The 26,312-nt window shown below is 40.5% G+C and overlaps 1 protein-coding gene across 4 annotated transcripts; it reads left to right on the top strand.

Moving 5' to 3' along the window:
- tmlhe (trimethyllysine hydroxylase, epsilon) lies at nt 1-26,099 on the top strand. 4 transcript variants are annotated; one of them, XM_078211609.1, is made up of 8 exons: nt 1-131; nt 4,862-5,048; nt 9,629-9,805; nt 9,981-10,257; nt 16,267-16,386; nt 17,088-17,324; nt 18,154-18,292; nt 20,531-26,099. In XM_078211609.1, the coding sequence occupies exons 2-8, from the start codon at nt 4,862-4,864 to the stop codon at nt 20,660-20,662; spliced, it is 1,269 nt and encodes a 422-aa protein (XP_078067735.1). In that variant the 5' UTR covers nt 1-131; the 3' UTR covers nt 20,663-26,099. The 4 variants fall into 4 exon arrangements, with proteins under 4 accessions (XP_078067735.1, XP_078067736.1, XP_078067737.1 ...); XM_078211610.1 differs by having other exon boundaries at nt 53-193; XM_078211611.1 differs by having other exon boundaries at nt 122-229.
- Nucleotides 26,100-26,312: the final 213 nt, after the last annotated feature.

The raw sequence follows: 26,312 nt of genomic DNA on the forward strand, positions 1-26,312 counted from the left end.
AGAGGGGAGTTGCTGGACTGGGGTAGATCGCGCATGCGCGGTGCTGGAGGCCTGGCGGTGGTGTTTCCAGGGCGGGGTATGGGAGCAGGGCTGGTCTCTGGCAGCCGGCCCACCGCGGGGAGTTGTTGACGGTAATGTGTTGGAGGCGGTTGATTTTTTTCCCTTCAAGAAACCTTTTTGTGTTCGGAGTACGGTGGGTGTTTTAATTTTAGCGGCTTGAGGAGCTGGGGTAAGGATTGGTGTTCTCAGCCCTGACCCCCACAGGGGCCCCGCCACTCTGCAGGCTTCTGTCCCCAGTTAGAGAAACTTTACCCTGACTTGGAACATCAGTGCGCGAGACTGACTCTTTTCGTTCTTGCAAATAGTGTTGTTTGTAATTCTGCTTTTATAGTGTTGCTAGAGGTAATATCACCACACCAGCGAAATCTGCTTTCTATATTGCTGGATTTTTAATTCAAGTTTATTCATTATTAATTACAAGTAAAGCTTACATTAACACTGCAATGAAGTTACTGCGAAATTCCCTGAGTCGCCACATTTCGGTGCCTGTTTGTGTTCGATGCACTTAACCAGCATGTCTTTCAGATTGATTTGATTTATTATTGTCGCATGTATTAACATGCAGTGAAAAGTATTGTTTCTTGCGTACTATACAGACAAAGCATGCTGTTCATAGAGAAGGAAATGAGAGTGCAGAATTTAGTGTTACAGTCATAGCTAGGGTGTAGAGAAAGTTCAACTTAATGCAAGGTAAGTCCATTCAAAAGTCTGACAGCAGCAGGGAAGAAGCTGTTCTTGAGTCAGTTGGTACGTGGCCTCAGACCTTTGTATCTTTTTTGCGAAGGAAGAAGGTGGAAGAGAGAATACCCAGGGTGCGTGGGGTCCTTAACTATGCTGGCTGCTTTGCCAAGGCAGTGGAAAGTGTAGACCGAGTCAATGGATGGGAGGCTGGTTTGCGTGATGGATTGGGCTACATTCACGACCTTTTGTAGTTCCTTGCGGTCTTGGGCAGTGCAGGAGCCATACCAAGCTGTGATGCAACCAGAAAGAATGCTTTCTGTGATGCATCTGTAAAAGTTGGTGAGAGTCGTAGCTGACATGCCAAATTTCCTTAGTCTTCTGAGAAAGTAGAGGCGTTGGTGGGCTTTCTTAACTGTAGTGTCGGCATGGGGGGACCAGGATAGGTGATCTGGACACCTAAAAACTTGAAGCTCTTGACCCTTTCTACTTCATCCCCGTTGATGTAGACAGGGGCATGTTCTCCTTTACGCTTCCTGAGGTTGACGACAATCTCCTTTGTTTTGCAGACATTGAGGGAGAGATTATTGTTGCCGCATCAGTTCACCAAATTCTCTGTCTCATTCCTGTACTCTGTCTCGTCATTGTTTGAGATCTGACCCACTACGGTGGTGGTGTCAGCAAACTTGAAAATCGAATTGGAGGGGAATTTGGCCACACAGTCGAAGGTGTATAAGAAGTACAGTAGTGACTGAAGCCAGGAATCGAACCTGGGTCCCTGGTGCTCTGAGGCAGCAGTGCTAGCCACTGTGCTGCCCCCAACTTAGGAGTTGACATTAGAGAGGTGCCCAGAGGATCTTTTATGAAAATTGAATCTTGAAGTTGTCGAGCCATGATTTATACTCATTAATGGTTTTATTTTTCTCTTTGAAGTGATAGGCGAAATAAAATATGCTATAAAAGACCAGTAATAATGACTATGGGCGCTGACATGTCTAATGTAATTGAAGGTAACCGTTCTTGGTCTTTTGTATGGGAAAGCCTTATTCTGGGCCACTTTTTAAAATGTAAAAACTTATGCATGGTTTGTGGCTTCACTAAGTGAAGCTAAATCAAAAAAGGATTCGTCCACAGTGAGAGGTGCGTTTGTTTAATTTTTAAACCTGCTTTCTAATGGGTCATCTGGACTATTGACTGCAGATGAATTAATGTTAGCTTTCCTTATGTCATAATAGTCAAGGTCAGTAGATTGCTCAACTATCAATGTTGGCACAACAGGGGTGGAGAGGAAAGGAGGAGAAAGAATAAAGTAACAGTCTGATATTAAATAATCCTTCTGATTGTAATTTTTGAGGTCAGTTTATAATCTGTCAGACTATTGAGGTATTTTGCCAGAGTATTTTTGGACGGGGGCCATTCTTGTTTCGCTAGGATCCAATTTCAGCATAACTGCAATTGCACAGTTACAATTTAAATATTTGTTTCTAGTGTTTGACCTGAACTATGAGGCTATCTGGCATTGCAAAGGTTAATGTGCACTGGGAAATGTACCACCCACAGTTTGATATAAAGAGACACATGACTTGAGACCAGAGTCAGTTGTGGACTAGATAGAGACCCCGGCAGAAGCAACCATGGAGTTAGCTCATTGCTTGGGCTATAACCTGTGCATAGTTATGTGCTATCAATAAACCCTTTAATGTTCAACCATACAAGTCTCAGAACTTCTTTGTGAGACCTACTGAACAAAGAACAAGAGCAACACACACATCCAGATCAAAAATTGTAGCTCGGGAAAAGTGTGAAATATTGGATGGGACAAACAATGCTGGAGGAAATATTAATATGTTTAGCATTCTTGAAAATAGGACAAATCATCAGACCTGGATGGAATGTATCCCTTGCTGCTAAGTGAAGCAAGAGAATAAATAACATTCCCTGCTGGCTATAGGCATGGTAGTCATGATGTGGAGATGCCGGCGTTGGACTGGGGTAAACACAGTAAGAAGTTTAACAACACCAGGTTAAAGTCCAACAGGTTTATTTGGTAGCAAAAGCCACACAAGCTTTCGAGGCTCTAAGCCCCTTCTTCAGGTGAGTGGGAATTCTGTTCACAAACAGAATTTATAAAGACACAGACTCAATTTACATGAATAATGGTTGGAATTATGGTCACGGGCATTCGGCCTCTGATATTCGGGTAAGCGTTCTCCAAGGCGGCCTTCGCGACACACGACAGCGCAGAGTCGCTGAGCAGAAACTGATAGCCAAGTTCCGCACACACAAGTATGGCCTCAACCGGGATATTGGGTTCATGTCACAATATTTGTAACTCCCACAGTTGCGTGGACCTGCAGAGTTTCACTGGCTGTCTTGTCTGGAGACAATACACATCTTTTTAGCCTGTCTTGATGCTCTCTCCACTCCCATTGTTTTGTTTCTTAAAGACTGGATTAGTTGTAAGTATTCGCATTCCAACCATTATTCATGTAAATTGAGTCTGTGTCTTTATAAATTCTGTTTGTGAACAGAATTCCCACTCACCTGAAGAAGGGGCTTAGAGCCTCGAAAGCTTGTGTGGCTTTTGCTACCAAATAAACCTGTTGGACTTTAACCTGGTGTTGTTAAACTTCTTACTGTATAGGCATGGTGCCAGAGGTGGAGTTGTTAACATTATCATTTTAAAAATTAGGAAGAAACAGGCTGAGTGATCATAGACCAGTCAGCCTAAACCTGGCGATGGGCGAATTATTGGGGAAAAAAAAGTTCTGAAATACAGACTGAATCATTGTTTCGAAAGGCATGGATTTGTTGAGGGAAGATGGTGTCTGACAATTTGACTGACTTTGAGGTGGTATAAAACAGGTCAATGAATGCAGCATATTCAGCGAAGTCCATGTGGACTTCAGCAAGGCTCTTGATGAGGTCTAAAATGGTAGATTGGTCAGAAAACTGAAAATACTGGGATCCAAGAGAAAGTGGGAAAAAGCCAAGGGTAATGGTCACCTGCTTTTTTGTGACTTGAAGGTTATCTCAGCAGCGTTCAATATTGGGTCCCTTGCTGCTCTTGGTATATGTCAATGATTATATTTCAGAAGTTTGACGGTGTTACAATAATTGGCTTTGTGGCTGATAGGAAGAGAGCTCTTGACTATAAGAAGCTTTTAATGACCTGGGGAGAAAAGTGGCAATCTGGAGATGTGTGAATGCATTGAGGAGTACAAACAAGACAAGGGATTATACAATAAATGGTAGAATACTGAAGTGCAGAAGTGTATGCCCATAGATCACTGAAGGTAACAGAATAAATAGACAACAAAACCAAGAGTACAGATTATGCTAGAATTGTATAAAACATCAATTAGACAGTAGCTAATGTACTGTGAACAGTTCTGGGTCACTGCGTTGCTGGAAGGATGTGACGAGGAGATTTACAAGGATGCTGCCAGGAATGGAGAATTTTAGTCAAAGAAAGATTGGATAAGCTGGTGCTGTTTTCTTTGAAACCAGGTAGCTGAGAGGAGATTTGAGTGCAGAAAATTGAGGGGCCTGAAAAGGAAGGACCTATTTCCCTTTAGCAGATACATCATAGGTTTAAATAAATTGGCAGAACAACAACAGGGGAATTGAGGAGAAATTGTTCCATTCAAAGGCTGGTGGGGGTCTGGAACTGTGAGAAAGGGCGATAGAGGCAACAACACTCAGAATTTAAACATAAAATGCCGTAATCTACAGACCTATTGACAAAGAGCTGGGAAGTGAGATTAGACTGGATAACCTTTTTGGGTGGTGCAGACTTGATAGACTGGCCTCGAATTTTCTGTGTTTCTAGCTGGAGGTGATAGTCTTGTATTTTATTGGCCTGTGAAATTAATTCTTTATTGCAACAAGTGAGAAGCTGATATTTCAATATTAGAGGAGTTGCCAATACAATCAGTTCTTCTAGTGGAGATTTCACCAGCAGTTCAGAAGCTGACAGATGTCTGAACATGCATATGCTTTCATCACTTGGGGTAAGGTGGAGGGAACTTAATGCAATAATACATGTATACAAGTAGCTTGAATAATTTTGGAGGCATGAATTTCATTCTCTGAGGTGAAAGTTTCTGTTTTGCTTTCTCAGATGTCTTGGAACCGCTTGCAGCATCTAAGCGTCAGTGTACAGAATTTGCTGAAGGCTGACATTCAAAGACAGGGACCATGGCAATGTCGAATAAGGAAGCTTCTACCTTCAGTAACTGCAAGACGGTATAAACAAGGTGTTTCAGAATCCTTGAACTGTTCGTGGTTGATGCATGACCAACACTTGGGTAAGACTAGATATTCCGCATTGAATTTGGATACGAGAATTAGTGTGGGAATGTTTATACTAATTGGTATCTTTGTCATTTGATTTAAACAGTTTATATATTTTCTTAAAAACACTCAAAAAACTCTATCATGTTGCAATATTTAGTTTAAACTTAATTCATGTGTCTACATGAGAGATTTTCAATTTGTAACTTGCTCAAGATTTGCTTTATTAATAAGTGAGGACTATATCTGACCTAGCATTCAGAAATTTAAAGTCTCCATGATAAAGTTATGGGAGTTACTCTGGCTGAGTGGGAATGGTAGTGATGCTTTAATCTTTTGTCGGGACTCGATGATTATCCAAGAAAGTACACTTAAAGCTTTCCTCTGCTTTTTACCACAGCAAAGCAAAAACTTTGCCTGTTATAATTAAATTTCATAGATACAGCTGTTGTTGCATACCATGTGTAAGGTGGCACATTATACCTGTTGATAGAAGAAAGTCAGTTTTCTGATTGGGTCAAATGAGCAACTCAAAAGTCTTCACCGAATGTAGGTAAACAAAGTTCCCAGTATTTGCAAAGCTGGAGTTTGTGTTTGTTAGGGACCAGTTCTCACTCCAAGGTATATTGTGAAGTTAGCCTAAACCCTAACTTTTTCTTTTGATTTTGACATTGGGGTGAGCGTAAGGTGTTTCACGCCAGTATGATTCAATTGACCTACGAGGAAGTTTTTATCAAAACAAACTTTATTCATAGGTCCCTACAGTGCAGAAAGAGGCCATTCGGGCCATCAAGCCTACATCGGCAACAATTCCACCCAGGCCTTGTCCCCATAGCCCCATGTATTTACCCTACTAATCTCCCTGACACTAAGGAGCAATTGCGCCTGGCCAACCCCAAAAACCACACATCTTTGGACTGTGGGGGGAATGTGCAAACTCCGAGGCCAGAACTGAACCCAGGTCCTTGTCGCTGTGAGGCAGCAATGCTAACCATTGTGCTGTTTGTAAGAACGCAGTTAAAATATAACAAGAATTAGCATAACTTTTATCAATTAAAGTAGTTAAACACGACAGTATAATTCTTGACGAGCAATCTCTACAGTTCCAATTTACTAACTTGTCCCATAGGTATAAATCTCTTTGTCAGAACCAGTTAGCACCAAAAACAAACATGCTCGCATGGATGCTAGATTTCCAGCCTTTTAACATCTCCGGACAGAGAACAAGACAGACACCTGTCTTGTCTCCACATCTTGTCTTCTAATTCTCATACAGCAACCTCCAGAGAGCGATTCATCCCCAAACAGTAGTATCATAGGGAAATAAATTTATTTCCTGGCAGATTCCAAACTTGAGAGACAGAGAAAGAATCCTCTCTAAATATCCTTAACAGCAGACTGAACTTGAGTTCTCTGTGTAAACCTAGCTCTAGCCAGTCACCTGATTTTCCTGTCAGTCAACCTAATCAAGTCACACTCTGCAAAACCCCAGGGGAAATCAATAAAATAACAGAAAGCATTAGTCCAGATTAAAACAAACATTCTAGCAATTATGCTGCTGCAGTAATAACACAATGCGGGTTACAGATGCAGCGACACCAGTTAGAATAGATTGTTTTTTAAAGAAAAATCCTGCGCAAGATACATGCCTCCAAGATACTTCTTAAAGGCACAGTATCCTCACACATTATTGACTCTTATTGCTGAGGTAACCATCTTGATTTCTGATCCACCTGAATCTGTAGCTGCATAAATAACACAACTTGAATATTGTTAAAGAAAGAAAGTTTATCAAAGCTTTTCATCTTACACTCAGGACAATTGCAGGAAGGGAAACAGCAACTTTAGCACTCTCTTTGCATACAGTATAATTTGTTTGCACATGGACTGTGGTGGTAGAGGCTTTGCCAAGGAGAATGCATCAGTTAATGGTGATACAGTTAGTGGCTAAGCATTGTTAGGAAATTTAAACCGGGCAGCTTGAGTCTCGTCATGGCATATGCCCTGAGGAATGAACCAGCAAATGGCTATCACTTGCTTTGTTTAGCTGAAAGAGCCGCAATGTGTGTACATATTCTTTCTGTCTGTAAAGAACAAAGCCCTGTGTCTTAATACAGTAGCTTCTACTATACGCAAATGTACCACACGGCAAGCTCGAGTGACAACCTTAGAATATAGAACATAGAATCCCTACAGTACAGAAAGAGGCCATTCGGCCCATCGAGTCTGCACCGACCACAATCCCACCCAGGCCATACCCCCATATCCCTACATATTTTACCCGCTAATCCCTCTAATCTACGCATCCCAGGACACTAAGGGACAATTTTAGCATGGCCAATCAACCTACCCCGCACATCTTTGGACTGTGGGAGGAAACCGGAGCACCCGGAGGAAACCCACGCAGACACGAGGAGAATGTGCAAACTCCACACAGACAGTGACCCAAGCCGGGAATCGAACCCAGGTCCCTGGAGCTATGAAGCAGCAGTGCTAACCACTGTGCTACCGTGCCTTGTCAGCATAATTGTTACAATGCTCTAGGTATGTAGGCTGTATGTCCCAAAGACTGGTGGATCATATCAAACAGCATGTCCCTTCTGCTCTTCACAATGGCCAAGGTACAGACTGTACCCAACCAGCCTATGCTAACAAAACTCAAAACAGTGTCCAACTTGGATATGATTCTATGATCGGACAACATTTCCTCGATGGCAAAATACTGCAGATGTTGGATTCTGAAACAAGAACAGAGGACGCCAAAAAATACTTTGTTTCTCTCCTGAGATGCTGGTAGACCTGCTGAGCTTTTCTGGTGGTCTCTGTTCTTATTTACTAAATAATCCTGAGTGTGCTAAAAATAACACCGACAAACTATTTAAAATTGTAATTTGGGTTCACAGTATGGCACATTTGCGTGTACTGGAAGTTACATATATGAATACACAGGACTCTGTCATTTACAATAGAAAGAACATGTACACACTGCGCCAGTTTCAAACAAACAAAATAAGTGATAGCCATTTGCTGGTTTATTCCTTGGGGCAATGCTCTGACCACAGTCAAGCAGCCTGGTTTAAATTTTCAAAAAATGCTTGGCAGTTAACTGTTGGTCACCATTAACGGGTGCATTCTGTATGGCAACACCTTTGCCAATCTGAGTTCATCTGCCAACCAGTTGTCACTCTTCTGATACGGTATTAAGTTATTCCCTTGACTTTGGCATTCTTGCGATTGTTTGGATGAGTGCAAGATAATGAGCTTCAACAAAATGAATTTTTACAGTAATACTCAAGTTCTGTATTACTAAATGACATGTTATAAGCATAAATTCATTTGGAATATTTACCCATTTGTTTAGTTGTGTTATATTGTACATTCCTAAACTGTCAATGTTTTTCTGAAAATGAGAAGAATATCATTGGTATCTCTGAAACTTTATTCATGACCTCACTCTTGAGCACATACACAACTCCGCAGCTCCAATTTTTTGATGCTGTGTTTTGCTCTGAATATATGGACTAAAAAGTAAGCTTTGGTTTGTGAAGTGAGATAATTAACTTAAAATTTGAAAGTTTCAGGCCAGCTAACAAAATTTAGTTCACCCGCATTTGAGTTGTGTGGGTAGTGCCAATTAAATGGAGTTTAATGCGGAGAAGTGTGAGGTAATTCACTTTGGTAGGAATAACAGATGTGTTGAGTATAGGGCTAACGGGAGGACTTTGAATAGTGTGGAGGAGCAGAGGGATCTAGGTGTATGTGTGCATAGATCCCTGAAAGTTGGGAATCAAGTAGATAAGGTTGTTAAGAAGGCATATGGTGTCTTGGCGTTTATTGGTAGGGGGATTGAATTTAGGAGTCGTAGCGTTATGTTGCAACTGTACACAACTCTGGTGCGGCCGCACTTGGAGTACTGTGTGCAGTTCTGGTCCCCACATTACAGGAAGGATGTGGAGGCTTTGGAGAGGGTGCAGAGGAGGTTTACCAGGATGTTGCCTGGTATGGAGGGGAGATCCTATGAGGAGAGGCTGAGGGATTTGGGATTGTTTTCGCTGGAAAGGCGGCGGCTAAGAGGGGATCTTATTGAAACATATAAGATGATTAGAGGTTTAGATAGGGTGGATAGTGATAGCCTTTTTCCTCTGATGGAGAAATCCAGCACGAGGGGGCATGGCTTTAAATTGAGGGGGGGTAGTTATAGAACCGATGTCAGGGGTAGGTTCTTTACCCAGAGGGTGGTGAGGGATTGGAATGCCCTGCCAGCATCAGTAGTAAATGCGCCTAGTTTGGGGGCGTTTAAGAGATCCGTAGATAGGTTCATGGACGAAAAGAAATTGGTTTAGGTTGGAGGGTCACAGTTTTTTTTTTTAACTGGTCGGTGCAACATCGTGGGCCGAAGGGCCTGTTCTGCGCTGTAATGTTCTATGTTCTATGTTCTTAAATACTAATGCCCCTTAGCATTTTTTGTCGTCTTCTCCATTCTCTTCCCTATAACCTTGCATTTATTAGACTTTTATCTGATTGAAGATACCTAAAGTCCATGTCTTGTCAACTACTTAAAAATTAAAGAACTAAAATGCTGTTGCCGTTCCAGAATTGAAGTTTTCTGACATGGTGATGCGTTTAGATTATGTTTGGCTCCGGGATCATTGCCGCTCTGCATCGTGTTACAACCCAAAGACAAATCAGCGAAGCTTGGATACAGCTCAGGTGGATTTGGCCATCAAGCCAGCAAAAATACGTTCAGATAATGACACAATCTACATAACCTGTAAGTTACTTACTCCTTTATGTGCATATATAGTCTTTTATTCAATAAGGCCAATATTTAAAGCATTTGGAGACCTTTAATTTGTTACCTTTAATGCTGGTTTGTAATAAAAGTCTTTGAGCATGCTTAGCATGATTTTTTTCTTATCATTTCAGTCTCTCTGTTTCATTTACAGGGCCAGATAATCACATGACCAAGTATGCATTGTCATGGTTGGCAAAATATTCTTTTGAAGGTCAGAAGCAGATGGTTCAAAGTCGGGTCCTTTGGGATGCTGCTGTTTATAAAGAAACTCAAATGCCTCATGTCACTTACAATTCTGTGATGGAGTCTGATGAAGAACTAAAAATATTTTTGGAAACTTTCCTCCTTTATGGCATTGCTTTTATTGATGAAGTCCCTGTGAGTGTTGAGGCAACGGAATCTGTAGCTTTACGGATTGGTTTGATCAGGTGAGATTTTCTTTTAGATAGTGAGGATTCCTTGGCAGTTGGTATTAAAGCTTTAAATTCTGAACTGACCAGGATATTTTTTATATGATCTCTTTTTGACATCGTTTAAGTCTATTTTAATATACTGGATATTGAGAGAGACCACGTGTTGTCTACTCTCAAGTTATATTAAAACATCTGTTAAGATTTTGGTAGAGACACTTTTAAAAAAAAACAAAGAAATTTAAATTCCCAGGTTTTAACAGAATTATACCATAAAATTACACATTTCAAACAAAAGCTTTATTGTACAAGAGTTAAGGCATGCATTATTAACAATGCTATATTTAATAAACACTTGTACTCTAAACACACACATCTCAACAGAACAGTCCCTGCTCTACTTTTATTTCCATCCAAGCATTCCCCAATATAGGATCCGAGGGTCCCTTTATTTCTCCCCTCGCTCTTTCTCTGGGAAAACCAAGATGTGCCACGGTTTTCAAATTCACTTTTGATTTTCCTTGATCTTGCTATTTTCTGAAATGTAAGATTTCTTAACAGCCCTTCCATCCAACCAGTTGAACCTGCCAACGCTCCTTCAACACCTCACAATTACAGACTTCCCAGCCTGAGCCTTGCTATCATTGCTTAGTGACTCCAAATCAAACAATCTTGATTCCTGGTCGCTATTTGCTCCTCATCCCCAGCTCCTGATAGATTCTCCTTCTACCTTCTCCAAATTGTTCCAGACCCAGACTTCAACTCTTCTGAGATGCCTACAGACAGCAGCCCCCCTCCAAGAGATATTCAGAGAGGTCAGGATAACCCTAGGTCACCTCTTGCCACCATTTGCAAATCCAGGCCTAACTGATAAACTATCCAGACCATGCTTTCTCATATTTATCTTAAATTTAAAATTTACAATGAAATATGTATTTACACAGCAAAGTGTATTGTAACATAGTGTACTGTTACCCCTCCAATAATGTGAAATATACTAAACTTGCAGATTAATGTATCAAGATACTATTGTGGTAATTTTGTAGGTAAGTGGAATAATATTAGATTTCGGATTGTAATTTGTAAAAGATGCTTTAAGTGACTTTTAATTGGTTCTTTTGCCAATTACTGTAAATTTGTGTCTTCTGGTTACTGACTCATGCCATTTTCATGATTTTGAACACCCTAATAAATCTCTCCTGAATCATCTTTGTTCTAAGGAGAACAGCCTCTTTCTCCGGTCCCAACATAACTGAAGACCCTGATCCCTGGTACCATAAATCTTTTCTGCACCCTTTCCAGGGTTTAGATATCCTCCTATAACTGTGATGCCCAAAATTTATCATAAACACCAGCTAATGCTTAAAATTCTTTTGCCAGTTACTGTAAATCTGTGTCCTGTGGTTCCTTGTGTTCAAGTTTTGGCAAAACTTCCAATTGTATCACATGCCTCTGTTAATCAAACCAAGAATTGTATTTACTTTAACAGCCTTCTCAACCTGTCCTGTCACCCAAGGTTTGTGTAGATACACCCCCAAGTCTCTCTCTCTGCACCCCCTTTATGATAGTATAATTTAGTTTATATTGCCCCTCTCCATTTATCTGACCACCTCACACTTCTGGGAAATGTCATCTTGCTACTTTACCAGATTTTGTGATCCTGAAGTTGGTTACCATCCTCCTATTTTATCATGGTTTGTAACGTGTGCAAACTTCAAAATTACACCCAGTATATTGTAGTCCAGGTTATTAATGCATATTAACAAAAGGAATGATCCTAGTACTGACCCCTGTGGAATGTCGCTATATACTTCAGCCTGAAAAACAACCAACCATTCACCAATTCTATCCTTTCTTTCCCCTTTGCAATTTTTGTATCCATTCTCCCATAGTCTGTCTCTCTTAATCGAATGGACTCTAATTTTGCTAACCGCTTGATTATGGAGTACTTTGTTAAATGCCTTTTTGGACTTTTGGACAAATATCAACTGCATTACCTTTGTCAACCCTGTCCATTTCTTTAATCAAAGAAATCAATTAAAGTTCCTTAACAAATTCATGTTGAAGTTCATTCATTGACCAATTAATTTTTTGTTTTCTTTATATTTGTCTAACAGACTTGTAGATGTCAGGTTTCTCCCTTTTTAAAGATAAGCTATTCTCTAGCCCTCTGACAGCACCTCCATTTCCTAGGTGGATTGGAAAATTATGGCCAAAGCCTTGCAGTTCCCACCCACCCTTCCCTCAGTAAACCTCGGAAGTATCTCATCTGGTCAAGTGACAAGTTTTTTTTTGAAGACTGGTGATTTTTTAAAAATACTGTCTCTTTATTTTTATCTTATCAAATATCATACTACTTGCTCCTTACTGCTATATTGGCAGTATCATCTTTAGTGAAGAAAAATATGAAGTATTCATTTAGTATTTTTCATGCCCTCCCTCCTTTTTTTTCTTCCTGCCTAATTAACCCTAGTGGCCTGTTGACTATTTTGCAGTTTGTTTTAGTTCACTTAATGCTCGCTGTTAACGTTATGTCAACTACACCATCCGTTTCCAGTGTTAGAATTAGTTTGATCAATCCACTGCTATCAATCCATGCCCTTTTCTCTATCATTCCTGAATACCTCATAACAATGGATTCATTTGAGCCAGGTCTCTGTTTTTGCCGTTGTGTTATAGTCCCATGTGCTGACTTGTGTCTACAGCTCACCAAACTTACTTACCACACTCTCAAGCATTTGTGTACATGTATCCAAAGCTGTCTCGGGCCTTTTTGCACCAGTCTGATCTAATTTCTATTCCTGAACATTTAACGGGTAGTATTTTCTGTACACTTAAACTTAAATTATTAGTGCACAAATAGGCTTACATTAACACTGCAATGAAGTTACTGTCAAAACCACTGCTCGCTACACTCTGGCACCTGTTCAGGTACACTGAGGGAGAGTTTAGCATAGCCAATACACCTAACCAGCACGTCTTTTGGACTGTGGGAGGAAACCAGAGCACCCGGCCGAAACCCATGCAGACATGGGGAGAGCGTGCAGACTCCACAGACAGTGATCAAAGTCGGGAATCGAACCTGGGTCTTTGGTGTTATGAGGCAGTAGTGCTAACCACTGTGCCGCCATACCACACATTGCTTCTCCTCTCATTATTGTCCCCCTGCTAAATTAGTTTAAACACTCCTGCCACAATATCAGCATACTTCCTGTGAGGACGATGCTCCTAGCTCTGTCAAGGCCCATCACATCGAGTTTGAACAAATCCCTCCTGTCCCAAACTAGTCCCAATGCCCCAGAAATGTGAAACCCTTCCACCTGAATATTTCTTAAGTCACGTCATGTGCTCTAAACTTCACTACTCGAGTGCTGTTATCCTCACTGATATTCAGCACTAGAATCATAAGACCATAGGACATAAGGGCAGAAGTGGGCCATTTAGCCCATCAAGTCTGCTTGCCATTCGATAAGATCATGACTGATCTGATAATGCTCAACTCCACTTTCCCATCTTGTCTTCATATCTTGATTCCCTTACTGATTAAAAATTTGTCCATCTCAGCCTTGAATAGACTTAATGACCCAGCTTCTACAGCCCTCTAAAGAATTCTACAGATCCGCTACCCTCTGAGAGAAGTAATTTTAATGCCATACTCCTTGAGGATTCCTGCCTTGCTTTCCTCCTCCTACCCTGCTGAACGACCAGTCACTTATGATCTTCCTCAGCTCTCCAGCTGTGAACTGAGCACATTCCGCAGCATGTGCTCCAGGAAATTCTCAGCCTGCTGCATTCCCACCATGACTCCAGCTGCAAGCTTTATTTTGAGGCGCTTCCTGCACGTGTGATTAACCAGGACATTTGAAGCGTCATGAAGTTCGCAAAAAGCATGGGAATTGTAGGGAATAAGCTTGATTGTCCCACTGTTCTGTTTTTTAATATCCCTTTTAGATCTAAATGAATTACTGATGGCTTGTAGAAACTCTAGTTTTTTTTAAAAAGATGAGCAAATCCATACAAAAACTGGACATGTTCCCAAAGGTGAATGTACCAAAGTCCTCAAGTACAATAGTTTGTATTTTATATGTAATAGTCTTAGCTATGCAACTAAAACCCTATTTGTTTTCTCTATAGCCATATTACGCTGTTAGTATTTGGTTTGGGAAGACTACCTCTCAATTTACCAGAGTAGGATTAATCACCATTTGGAGTATAGACCGAAACAAACAGTCAGAATGTGAGGAAAAATCTTGATGTGTAGCTGAAAAATTATCATCTACAACTTGATGTTTTAACTCTGAAGTGGTTAGAGGTGAATAGTTTTTTAAAATTCATACTAGATTATGCATAATCCAATATGGAGATCAATGTGGTCTTTTCTATATTGTTATTGGGTAGTTTTTCCAGAGAGCATTACTATTCAGTTGACTTAGAGCCATATTGAATAGGAATGTGAAAGTACCAAGTCAATCTGTTTCTTCATGCTAACCGTATACCTATGATTATACAGAAAAGTACAAGTGCAGTTATTTACACTTCTACCCACAAGACAAGCTGTAGAAGATTTGTTTAAATAGTTCCTGCATTTAAATTGTGTGTAATAGGAATTCTTAACTTGCCTCATTAACTTCCCCATAAAAATGACAGTATGTTGCTATTAACTAAGTGGCTAAAAGATTTCAAAACCAATGAGTATGTTAGCCTGTAATGTTGTCTTTAATGCTTATGCTACTTGCTGTACTCTGGTGTCTTCTGGTTGTGTTATTTTCTCTATTTCAGAAGCATATTTGTTTTGCTGGTTCTTTATTTTACACAGCAGGAATGGGGAGGGTTATAGGGTGATGTGAATTGGTTCGCTGGAGGGTTCCACTCAATTGTTGATGGTTTGAAGCTTCTCCTATCATCAATCCTTCACTCATTGTGCATTGTTTAATGATTTATCCCGAAACTCTGGCTGTACTTCATCCTAAGCAATGAGCAGTTGTGTTATATCTTATTTTTAGCATAATTTTTAAATTAACTTGCTTGAACCAATTCCATTTTAAAATTAATGTTGCATTTCAAGACCATAACTTCAGAAATATCTGAATTAAATGAGGATATTGATTAGACACAGAGACACCATCTCAGTGATCTTAAAGATCTAGCCAGTTCAGCAACAGTCATTACCCTTAGATTTTTGCATTATGCTACCAGTTTTTTTTAAAAGAAAGCTATATTATCTATCTCCTATGGAAAACCTGGTTTTCAAGTGATGAAGGCGTTCAGTTATGCTCAGTTTTCAAAAGGCAAACAACTAGTGGTCATTTTCAATTCCTGAAAGTGGACAAATATGTAGAAAGGGTCGAGAACTTCAAGTTTTTAGGTGTCCAGATCACCAACAACCTGTCCTGGTCCCCCCATACCGACACTATAGTTAAGAAAGCCCACCATCGCCTCTACTTTCTCAGAAGACTAAGGAAATTTGGCATGTCTGCTACGACTCTCTCCAACATTTACGGATACACCATAGTAAGCATTCTTTCTGGTTGTATCACAGCTTGGTATGGCTCCTGCTCTGCCCAACACCGCAAGGAACTACAAAAGGTCGTGAATGTAGCCCAATCCATCACGCAAACCAGCCCCCATCCATTGTCTCTGTCTACACTTTCCACTGCCTCAACAAAGCAGCCAACATAATTAAGGCCCACGCATCCTGGATATTCTGTCTCCCACTTTCCTTCGGGAAAAAGATACAAAAGTCTGAGGTCACGTACCAACCGACTCAAGAACTGCTTCTTCCCTGCTGCTGTCAGACTTTTGAATGGACTTACCTTGCATTAAGTTGATCTTTCTCTACACCATAACTATGTCTGTAACACTACATTCTGCACTCTCTCGTTTCCCTCTCCATGAACGGTATGTTTTGTCTGTATAGCGCAAGAAATTATTGTCACTATGTTAATACATGTGACAATAAATCAAATATGAGCTTTAAAACCCAAGTATACTTTGACATGGTGTTAATTGGCTTTTCTGTTGCTGTAGAGAGTCTATTTTTGGCCGAATGTGGGATTTTACTTCAGACTTCTCTCGTGGTGACACTGCTTACACAAAAGTGGCACTGGATCGGCATATAGACACAACTTATTTTCAGGAACCATGTGGGTATGTGTATTTCTTGTCAATGTAAAATTACTAGGTGTTTTCTCCTTTTCAATTTCATTACTCAGTTCTGCCATTCCCCAGCTAAGATTTTAAGGCAGGTGAGTTATATTTCCGTTGACCCCAATCTTAAGGTTTAACAGTCCACTTGTACTCTTTTTCTTCAAGGGGAGAAAACAGCCAAAATGCACACTCAAATCTTTTGTCACTTAATTCCAATTTTGCTTTAAAAGGGGTGAGATAGCCATTGTTAAGTTGATGTGAAATTTAAAGCTCTAATGTGAAAATGTCATATTCAAATCCTGTAAAGTATTGTAATATTTGCTCATCTCCGAGATAGATAGATTTGATACCCTAGCTGGGATTCAACGGAAGAATAGAAAGGGAAAAATTGACCTAACTCAAACTCTGTCTATCAATGTTGGACAGAGATGGTATTGAATGCCCATCTGAAACTTGAGGCCAAGACTCATAATTGAATTGCCTTTGCACAAAGTACCCATGAAACTGGAAATCACCATGGTATTCCCAGATTCAGTATAGAATTGAAGAATGTTGTGGGATGGGTAAATCTGTGTTCTCAAGATGAGAAGAAGCCAAACATTTCTTTGTTTTACTTCTGATTTTTAATGGGGTCCAATAAGGCCCTTAATTAGTTTGTAGTTTTGTTATGTCTTTCATACCACTGATTTTTCTTTAAACAGTGTCCAGTTGTTCCATTGTTTGAGGCATGATGGAACTGGTGGAAGAACTCTGTTGCAGGATGGGTTTAATGCTGCAGAAAATATACGAAAAGAAAATCCACATAACTTTGAAGTTCTTACTAAAGTACCAATAAAACATGAATATATAGAGAATGTAGGAGGATGCCACAATCACATGATTGGAATTGGACCAGTTTTGAATGTTTATCCATGGAATAATGAATTGTATCTGATCAGGTGAGAGCAAGCAGCAGATATTGTCTTTTCTGTCCTCTGAGCATTATGTACAATGTTCAGTACGGAGAAGCGTCCAACTTTCCTCAACATCTTTTACTCCTCTCTAGGTGAACTTTGGACCTATAGTTCAGTGGACAAATATAATAACCATTTTAAGGATTGCTGTAAATTAATCTAAAGTATGGTTGAGACTGGGATGAACTGTATTCCAGTTTAAGTTTCACAACTGACTTCAAAATACTCTTTTTAAATATTTGAACTGCCTTTGTTTTTTTTCTTTCTGTCTCCCTTTCCCATGAAACGTTTTGGACAATGTGGCTTGTTGCTTTCTTTCCCCCCATAAGATGGTTTGAGAGAATCTGCTTTTAGCTTTAGAGAAGTTGTAACATGGAATTCAGACATTTCCGTGTTGCTGGATATCCTCCATGAGCAGAAATCCTAATTCTACCTACTCATCTTGCGTCTGTATTACTTTAGCTTTTTCTCCAATAGGCTATCTAACATTCTTAAATGTTAACATGGTCAGTGGATCATTAGCTCCCACCAATGTATCCTCAAACCTTCAATGTGTTAATTAACAAAAGGTTTACCCGCTCAGCTCTAGATTTTCTATATAATCCTGTATCTCTCATTTTATTGCAACCAGATTCATTTTGATTGCTTTTTAGATTCCTTAATTAAAGAGCATCTGTTTTCTATCTACACTGTCCTATCTCTTTTTGTAACCTGAAATGTTATCAAATGACTCCATGATTTTTCTCTAACAAGAGCTTCAACTTTTAAAATCTTGCTGTATTTAGCAACATCTGTCTGACTATTTTGTCTACAGGTATAACAATTATGACAGAACTGTTATAAGCACAGTACCTCATGATGTTGTCCGCCAATGGTATGTTGCACACAGAGCTCTTACAACAGAACTCAGGAAGCCAGAGAATGAAATCTGGGTGAAACTCAAACCTGGAAAGGTAAGAGAACAGAACTTGGGAGTTGTGTAGGTTCCAAAATGTTGTTACAAATCTCTTCTCTTGACCTTTGTCTGCATTGCAATTATACTGGTGCTACATGGCTATCAAGTTAATATATTCACTTGCTCGAATCAGCAGAACTGTTTCCTAATGTAAAACAAATTTGTTTCTAACTGCTCAACTTTAAAATATGGTCATCTCCAAGAGGATCGTGAGAGTTAGTTTGTCAATGCAAGATCCATTTATACCTGGAATTATAGTAACGGCCCAGCTTGTCTACTGTCTCTTGATGTAGGATACATAATACCTTCGATGTCCTCACAACTTTACAGCTTTGTGTCATTATGCATTCTGTAGTAGAATAATACATTTGGATAATGGATAATTCCAAACAACCCACCCCCGTCACACATCAGAACAATTGGGTAAATGTTTTCAATCCACTAATTTAATGGCATCACTGTCCATTAATTCTAAACTTTAAATGACACACTGCAGGATTCAGGTCAGGGTTACTTGTATTAGAGATACAAAATTTGTGTAATTAGGATAGTTTCTGATGAATGAGGGTTCTCCTGGGCATTACCTAAATTGAACACCCATCTCTAGAAGCGGTAAAAGGGGGCATGTTCCAATGAAGGGTCCACTGACCCTAGATACAGCATATTGAGTATGAAATTTTATGCTTAATATGTAATGAATGTCATTTGCAGATTGTTTAATTGTAACTTTTAAAGTTTAAAATGAATGTTCTAGCTCAGCACTTGTATTATAGGCTATGTTGTAGCAAACTGTTTTATGCCTTCTGTCCTTTTAAGTTTGTCACTATGCAGTTCGTACCCACCTCCCATTTTCTTTATGTCTAAGGGTTGTACTTGTGTTGCATTCATTAATAGCCATTTTAGAAAAAAAATCAGCATGTCAAACTTTCTTCATCTAAATGTAAAGGTTCATTTACTCCAGTTTAATGGTTGACTTTTTTAAAACTCCAACTCCTTTACTATTGTAGCTATTTAAAAATTGATATAGAGCTACTTGAGGTGCTGCTGTGTTGCACTTCAATGGCACTTTGTTATTTGTGTTGCTGTCTGCTCTATGTAATTCTGGAATTGCCTATTCAGCAATTAATCCATGGAAGTTATTTTACCTACTGTCCATTTTCATAGAACATAGAAAGCCACAGCACAAACAGGCCCTTCGGCCCACAAGTTGCGCCGATCACATCCCCACCTCTAGGCCTATCTATAGCCCTCAATCCCATTAAATCCCATGTACTCATCCAGAAGTCTCTTAAAAGACCCCAACGAGTTTGCCTCCACCACCACCGACGTCAGCCGATTCCACTCACCCACCACCCTCTGAGTGAAAAACTTACCCCTGACATCCCCCCTGTACCTACCCCCCAGCACCTTAAACCTGTGTCCTCTCGTAGCAACCATTTCAGCCCTTGGAAATAGCCTCTGAGAGTCCACCCTATCCAGACCCCTCAACATCTTGTAAACCTCTATCAGGTCACCTCTCATCCTTCGTCTCTCCAGGGAGAAGAGACCAAGCTCCCTCAACCTATCCTCATAAGGCATGCCCCCCAATCCAGGCAACATCCTTGTAAATCTCCTCTGCACCCTTTCAATGGCTTCAACATCTTTCCTGTAATGAGGTGACCAGAACTGCGCGCAGTACTCCAAGTGGGGTCTAACCAGGGTCCTATAAAGCTGCAGCATTATCTCCCGACTCCTAAACTCAATCCCTCGATTAATGAAGGCTAGTACGCCATACGCCTTCTTGACCGCATCCTCCACCTGCGAGGCCGATTTAAGAGTCCTATGGACCCGGACCCCAAGGTCCTTCTGATCCTCTACACTGCTAAGAAGAGGCAGAGACAGACAACAGAACTAAGAAGAGTCCTATGGACCCGGACCCCAAGGTCCTTCTGATCCTCTACACTGCTAAGAAGAGGCAGAGACAGACAATTTTCATTGTCTGTCTCTGCCTCATGCAGATTGCAATGTGTAGTCAGCTTATGTATGTATAACTGACTAAATGTCAGATACCTGTGAACTATATTCTAAAGTTGTTTTTGGATTTTGAACAATTTTCTGCATCTTTCTTTTAAAACAATGAGATGAGAAGAACAATGCTGATTAAATTATTTTGCAGTGGCTGCTCCGTACAAGGAAGTCAAAACTGGTTCACGCCCTGAAATTGTAACATTTTAATGACTACTTGTTTCTAATATAGGTTTTATTTGTTGATAATTGGAGAGTCCTGCATGGTCGTGATGCATTTACTGGATACCGTCGGCTGTGTGGCTGTTACCTGATAAGAGACGATGTACTGAACACTGCAAGGTTCCTTGGGATCAAGATTTGAAAACAAGTCAACAAATTGTCTATGACAGAGTTCTGGCACGTCTCTGAATTTTAGATTCATTTTTGAACTTTCAACTATTGGTGGAGCATCTTTAAGAAAAAATGATGGACCGTGTATTCAAGGAAACAATATTTTTGAAAATAAATTATATTTTGCTTTCCCTGCTGAACTAAAGCCTTCTGCATAGTGTTTAATTGTTGTCACCTTTCAACAATTCCTTCACTTCCCCTTTTTTACCCTCCCAAAAAGGGTGTTGCTCCTAATAGCTGGAAAAATGAAGTTCATTAAGCTATGTGAAATGGAATTCACCGTACACGGAAGTAAAGAAGTTATGTTTTGGAATCATCCAGGGAGGTGTGTGTTTGGTGAGCTTGTACAACTGCACTGAAGATTGCTCTCAAACTAAACAATAGTGTTTGATGTAAACAGCTTTCATTATTGTACAGTGCTTTCATTTAACCTCAGCTGCATGTTCTAGCAGTGAAATCCCTAAGTGTTCAATGGGTTCAGTCATTGCTGACTAATATATTCATGTTACCTTGTACAAAGGAAACACTTCAGAAATCTAGATCAGTTATATGTACTAATGTAATTTGACCTTTCCTCCCAATAACCATTTTCTATTACTATAAAAACTGCATCATTATGGATAAAATGCAATGCAAAGCCTAGCAAAAGCACAATAACGTTAATGTTATGTGCTTTAAAATACCATAAACTAGGTCAGGTGTCTATTTTCTTCATGCAGATCAAGTTTGGACATTTGACTGTTTTAGTAAATTGATGTGCAGCCCAAGCCGTGAATTTTTGGCAACACAAACTTGTGACTTTTGAGACAAAGGCTAATGGAAAAATAAGGAAATGGCAAAAATGTTAAACCGAGATAGCAAATAGAACCCTGCTAAGCAAAAAAAGGAGGGGAGGAAAAACAGAAAAGAATAGGCTGGCATCAGTAGTAGGCACTGTGCCAGAATCCAGCATTAGGGATATAGTAACAACACTTAAATTATGCAAGTGTAATAGCGTTTGATAAATCTATTAGAGCGTTTTTAGACATGAGGAATTAATGGATGTGTCTTCTGGATTTTCAGTAAGCTGCCACATGAAATTATTACAAGTCAGGCTTACGGAATTGGGGGTAATATGTTGTCGAAGATTGGTTAACAAAAGAATTGGAATAAATGGGCCGCCTTGAGCATTGGCAAGCTGTAACAAATGGGGAACTGCAAGGATCGGTGCTTAGGCTTCAACTATTTACAATCTAAATTATTCATGGAGGGGCAGTGCAATGCCAAGTTTTCTGACTCGACAAAGTTGGGTGGGAACGTAAGATGTGAGGAGGTGCAAAGGAATTATAGGCGAGTTGAGAGTTGGCAAGAATGTGGCAGATGGAATGTGATGCAGATAAGTGTGACAATAACCATTTTAGAAAATGAAGTGAAATATTTAAATGGCAAGAGACTAAGAAACAACGAAATGCTGGAAAAGCAGATCTGGCAGCATCTGTGAAGAGAGAAAATAGAGTTGACGTTTTGAAACTATGATGATTTCAGAGCAAATGATGAGACTTGGAAATATTGATATTCAGAGTGAAGCTGGGTGTTCTTGTACATGAGAAAGAAAGTGAACTTCTAGGTTCAACAAACAACTAGAAAAGCAAAAGTAATGTTGGCCTTTCATATAAAATGATTGGAGTATGAAAGTAAAGACATTGACAGCAACTATACAGGTCATTAGTGAGGCTAGACCAAAGTTCTCTACATCAGAGACCAAACGCAGACTGGGTGACCGCTTTGCAGAACACCTTTGGTCCGACCGCAAGCAGGACCCAGATCTTCCTGTCACTTGCCACTCCAACATACCACCCTACTCCTGTCCACATGTCCGACCTTGGCTTTTTGCAATGTCTTAGTGAACCCCAATACAAACTGGAAGAACAACACCTCATCTTCCGATTGTGCACTTTACAGCCTTCCCGACTGAACATTGAGTTCAACAACTTCAGAGCATCAACTCTCCCCACCATCTTCACCCCACTTCCACTTTTTTTTTTCATTTCTTTTCATCTCATTCATCCATTTTTATCATCCCTCGTTCTCACTTCTATTTTTCCACTTCTCCATTCTCGATCTCCATCTTGGTCCCAGACACCCACCCCCGCCCCCTTTTCAGGCCAACTGCCACATTCCACAGGCACTCCTTTGCAGTCTGTACCTCTGTTCTGCTATTCACACATCGCATTCTGATCACTTAATGGACACTTACCACTTTTCTCAGCTTTCTTCTTCATTTACATTTCCCCCACCCTCGTAGTATAAATCTCTTCTGATTTTCTTTGCTATTGGCTCTGATGAAGGGTCATCCAGATTCGAAATGTTGGCGCTATTCTCTCTCCATAGATGCTGTCAGAGCTGTTGAGATTTTCCAGTAATTTCTGTTTTTGTTTCCGATTCCAGAATTCACAGTATTTTACTTTTATTCTGTGTAAGGTTAAAGGAATGATATGGAATTGTAGAATCCCTACAGTGCAGGAGGAGGCTAGTTGGCCCATCAAGTCTGCACAATCCCACGTATTCCCTTGACCCAACATATTTATTCTTGTCAATCCCTCTGACACTAAGGGTTAACTTAGCATGGCCAATCAGCCTAACCTACACATTTTTGGAGTGGGAGGAAACCGGAGCACCTGGAAAAAGTCCATGCAGACACGGGGAGAACATGCAAACTCCACACAGTCACCCAAGGCTGGAATTGAACCCAGTCCCTGGCGCTGTGAGACAGCAGTGCTAACCACTATGCCACCGTGCCACCCATTCCCTAGAAGAGCAGGGGTGGGTGCAGTAAAGGTGTACTGAAGAGTTCCAGGCATGGAGGGAATGAGCAGCCTAAGCTGATATTCTCTGCAGTTTAGAAGAATAAACCGTGATCTCAATGAATATACAAAATTCTTCAGGGACTTGGATAGGTTCGGTGTTCAGAGATTGTTTACCCCTGGCTGGAATCTAGAATGAGGGATTACAGCCTTAGTGTAAGGACCAAGAGGAGAAATTGTTTCACTTTATCGTGAATCTTAAAAATTCTCCACTTCAGTTAGCTCTAAATGATCAGTTTAAGCATATTAAAACAGAGATTGAGATAGTGCAGTACGATGGTCTTCCTGGTTGACAGGCTCAAAAGGACTGAGTGGATTCCTATTGCTCCTGTCTATGTTCAAAACAGAAGCACAAAATAAAATTCAGCCTTTGACTAAGATCAAACCCAAGATGGGGTGCAATGCCATATCTTGGTTTGAATTTTGACACTCTCAAGGGGACCTTAAATTAGATTCAATTGGATTTTGACTTTGGTTTTTGGAGCAAGCAAGGAATGGATTTGGGTTTTCCCAGTCCATTTTGAGCAGTGGCTTTGTAACTTTAAGACTGGAGTGAAAATTTTAAAAAGTAGAGAATGGAATACGAGTGGGGTGAAAGGAAAGGTACTCGAGGTAGGTGCGATTCAGTAGGGTTATAATGAATAGCTGACCTAGAGAAATGTCTGATGTGGAGATGCCAGCGTTGGACTGGGCTGGGCACAGTAAGAAGTCTCACAACACCCAGTTAAAGTTCAACAGGTTTATTTGGTATCACGCGTTTTCGGAGTGCTGCTTCTTCATCAGGTGAGTGGAGAGATGGGTTCAAAAACACGGCATATATAGAGACTCAATTGCAAGATAATGGTTGGAAGGTAATCAAGTCTTTACAAGTACAGACGATGCGAGTGGAAAGAAGGATAATCACAGGTTAAAGAGGTGTGAATTGTCTCAAGCCAGGACAGTTAATAGGATTTTGCAAGTCCAAGCCAAGTGGTGTGGGTTACATATAGTGTGACATGAACCCAAGATCCCAGTTGAGACCGTCCTCACGCGTGGGGAACCTGGCTATCAGTTTCTTCTCAGCGATTCTGTGTTGTGTGTCTTGAAGGCTGCCTTGGAGAACACTTACCCAAAGATAGGAGGCTGAATGCCCTTGACTGGTGAAGTGTTCCCCGACAGGAAGGGAACACTTGCCTGGCGATTGTTGTACCGTGTCTTTCATCTGTTGTGGTCGCTGTTCTGAAGGCTGGGTACTTTTCTGCGAATAATGGTCTGTATGAGGTTGTGCGGTTGTAGGCAAGTAGGGGGATGGCCTTGGCAAGATGTTCATCTTCATCAATGATGTTGAAGGCTCTGAAGAAGATGTTGTAGCTTCTCCGCTCCAGAGAAGTACTGGACGACGAAGGGTACTCTGTCAGTCGTGGCCTGTGTTTGTCTTCTGAGGAGGTTGGAGTGGTTTTTCGCTGTGGTGCGTCAGAACTGTCGATCGATGAGTCGAACGCCATATCCCGTTCTTAGGGCATCTTTCAGCATCTGTAGGTGTCCGTTGCATTCCTCCTCATCTGAGCATATCCTGTGTATGGGGAGGGCTTGTCCATAGGGGATGGCTTCTTTAACGTGTTTAGGGTGGAAGCTGGAGAAGTGGAGCATCCTGAGGTTATCCGTGGGCTTGTAGAATTAAGTAGAAATCATAGAAATGATTTCTACTTAATTCTAATTTAATTCTATTTTAATTCTTTTTAATTCTTAATTCTAATTTAATTCTATTTAATGCTTGTATCCAAGAATGCAACCGATTTTGGAGAGTATTCCATGGTGAGTCTGATGGTGGGATGGAACTTGTTGATGTTATCATGTAGTTGTTTCAGTCATTCTTCACCGTGAGTCCAAAGGAAAAAAATGTAATCGATTTATCTAATGTATAGCATCGGTTGAAGGTCCTGTGCGGTGAAGAGGTCTTGTTCGAACTTGTGCACGAAGATGTTGGCGTATTGAGGTGCAAATGTGGTCTCCATGGCTGTTCCCTGTGTCTAGATGAAGAACTGGTTGTTGAAAGTGAAGACATTGTCTATTCACACCTCTTTAAGCTGTGATTATCCCCCTCTCCACTCACATTGTCTGTACCTGTAAAGACTCGCATTCCAATCATCTTGCAATTAGTCTCTGTCTATATATGATTCCAAATAAACCTGTTGGACTTTAACCTGGTGTTGTGAGACTTCTTACTAGAGGAATGTAGATACAGTAGTTGAGGAAGCCCATGGTGAACTTTGGGAAGGAAAGGATGGAAATTGAAGGCAAAGTTGAAGTTTTCCATTCAGGCAAGAGCGGGGAACTGATCCAGTACAGCCAGAGATTGGTGTTTTCTCACATTCCACCCTACCAGCCTTCACGTTCAGTGGATCATCTTCCATCCTGTCTGCTACCTGCAACATGATACCTGCATCAAAAATACCGTATTTTCTTTCAACATTTCAATGCGATAATTTCTTCCCTGATACCGTGGCCCACTGTTCAATCACACCCAACACTCCTCCCCACTCTACCTTTCTGTGCAAGTGCAGGAGGTGTTCCTCCTTCCTGCGAATAATTATACTCCCAGATGAAACAGTGATTTACTTTCAGTTTGGTAAACTGAGAGGTTATTAAATAATTTTGCTTCTGAGGTTCCTCTGTAACAGCATATTTATTTACCATGTATATAAAAAAAAGTTACAAAATTGAACATTGTTTTATGTGAAACTTAAGCTGGTGCTCAGTAATGATTCTGCCAAGGTATGGAACTGTCTTTGGGCATGA

The sequence above is a fragment of the Mustelus asterias genome, chromosome 4 (genome assembly GCF_964213995.1).
Source record: "Mustelus asterias chromosome 4, sMusAst1.hap1.1, whole genome shotgun sequence".
NCBI classification, from domain to species: domain Eukaryota; kingdom Metazoa; phylum Chordata; class Chondrichthyes; order Carcharhiniformes; family Triakidae; genus Mustelus; species Mustelus asterias.

Bases quoted from the DNA above. Each gene is read 5' to 3' on its own strand.
- tmlhe (XM_078211609.1), top strand. From the start codon at position 4,862: ATGTCTTGGAACCGCTTGCAGCATCTAAGCGTCAGTGTACAGAATTTG. The intron at 5,049-9,628 runs GTAAGACTAGAT...TTGCCGTTCCAG, and splicing joins GATGCATGACCAACACTTGG to AATTGAAGTTTTCTGACATG. The intron at 9,806-9,980 runs GTAAGTTACTTA...TTTCATTTACAG, and splicing joins TGACACAATCTACATAACCT to GGCCAGATAATCACATGACC.